General features: G+C 43.8%; 1 protein-coding gene across 1 annotated transcript in view; it reads right to left on the minus strand.

The window, feature by feature from the left end:
• Positions 1–1,342: 1,342 nt before the first annotated feature.
• The window catches only part of MRPL40 (mitochondrial ribosomal protein L40), a gene marked incomplete at its 5' end in the record, with an annotated part of 2,063 nt that continues 1,463 nt past the window's right edge, over positions 1,343–1,942 (minus strand). The window contains one exon of the mRNA XM_009071154.1: positions 1,343–1,766. Coding sequence (XP_009069402.1) covers positions 1,457–1,766 — 310 coding nt within the window. The remainder of the gene's footprint in view (positions 1,767–1,942) is intronic.

The raw sequence follows: 1,942 nt of genomic DNA on the forward strand, positions 1-1,942 counted from the left end.
GTCTTAACGCCCAGTTAAGGGTAAGGATCAGTGTTCTGCTGTAAAAGCTCTTGATTACTCTGACATTCCCTTCCTAACAGAAAAAGTTGCCACGTTACAGCAGAAAGCATTGCTGGGATGCCCAGAAATGCCACTGGATACTGCCCCATGGCCACGGGAGGACTCAAGCCCTGACCAGGTTCATCCGTTCAGCCAGGACAACCTCTGGCAGGAAGGGTAGCACAGAAGTGGTAGTGTTCTTAATGGCAGTCAGAAGCAAAATATAAATATGACTTAAGTCAAAAAGTTGTATCCTGGTTTAACAAGGATAGTATTTAGCATGTGTGTTAAAGCATGATAAATTTATGTTCCTCATTTTATCTTCAATAGTCACAGCAGGAAATAAGCTCTGTACAGCTGCAATATCCAACACTCTCATGGTAACACTTTTTCCCCTGTGTTTCAGGAAGCTTTGTGCAGGAGTGAAAGAGATCGAGTTATGGAAAGGCAGAAGTATGCTCCGGTGTGGACACTGAGGAAGAAGCCACCAGCAGACTGGTACCTACCACTTGACCAAGACAAACCAAACTAGCGGGACTGTTTGTTGTGTTTGGTCAGTAACATAATACACAGAACTCTATTGGAATTTTTTAAAATTTTTTGTTTTAGTTCCATGGTACAACTGTAGCTCTGCCCTGCATTACTTTAGCACTCATTCAAAAACACTGAGAGTTTATTTAAACACCAAGTATTTTATAAAGGGGGAAGTGAGGTGCTTAATTTGATTCTGGTCTTTTGCTGCTGTCTTACATATTAGGATTTTATCTTAGCAACTCAGCAGACAACTCCCAAATTAATGCATACATGATCTCGCTCCTCTTGCTAGACAAGGGCATCTTCCCCTACCAGCTGGTGTTGAGCAATTTTGGCACGAGGTACCCACCCCAGGCCTGCCAGATGGGAAAGCAAAAACAAGCTGGGACTCTTCCCTGCCAGTTCAGGGCAATCGCAACCCACTGGCATTTAAAAGGCATTTCCCAGATTCAGGACTGTCACGGGTTAAGAGCTTCTCACCTGGTGCAAAGGTGCTGCAGACCTTGACACTGCCCCTTTGGAACTGCTCTGGAACAGCAGTGTGTGTGAATGGCAATATTCAAAACTACTACAAAAATAAAGGCTTAAAAGAACACTGAGTGAGATCTGTTTTGTCTTAGGGCAAACCTATGGAAACTTAGTTACAGTAGTTACATGACAATATAAAAACAAATTTTCAATGGGCTTTGTTAGAGTGTAAGGTTGCGTAGCCTGGATGTCATTGGTAAAAAAGCCCAAACACACAGATACTTCATTACTATTCTTTTTGCAGTCACACACCTACAGTGTTGTAACCTGCAGGAGGAATTGCTTATTCTTTTTCCATTCTTTCTTCCTGCAGTTGGCTGAGCAGCTCAGGGCAGGTGAACCACAAACTCCTCCATCACTGTGTGTACACTTTGGTGATATCAACACATTTTCCTTCGGGAGGATCATAGCCAGGCAGGGGAGGGGTGTGCTTGGGTCCATCCCTCTCAAAGGGGAAAAGCCCCTCATCCCGCCGGATCGCTGCCTGGTACAGCTCCTCGGATTCCAGCCGCAGTTCCTTTAGTGCCTCTTGCTGAGATTCCACAAGGGTCTGAATTGCTTTCTTCTCTGCCTCATCTTGTTTCTGCTTAAACAAACACCACCTCTTCAGAAGCAACACTCTTCTTTCAGTCTCTTCAGGAGACAGAGCAGGAAGACTTCTCACCCTGGTAAAGAATAGGATAACATGGTAATAGAGAAATGGCCTCTGCTCCAAAGACCAAATTAAAAAAGCAACACCAAAATAAGAAACCTGCCAAACCCAGAGAATACATCTAATTCACAGTGTCTGCGAGGTCATCCAGTCTTAACAGGAAATTCATGTTACTGTTTTTTCACTATT

The sequence above is a fragment of the Acanthisitta chloris genome, unplaced genomic scaffold (assembly GCF_000695815.1).
Source record: "Acanthisitta chloris isolate BGI_N310 unplaced genomic scaffold, ASM69581v1 scaffold43513, whole genome shotgun sequence".
NCBI classification, from domain to species: domain Eukaryota; kingdom Metazoa; phylum Chordata; class Aves; order Passeriformes; family Acanthisittidae; genus Acanthisitta; species Acanthisitta chloris.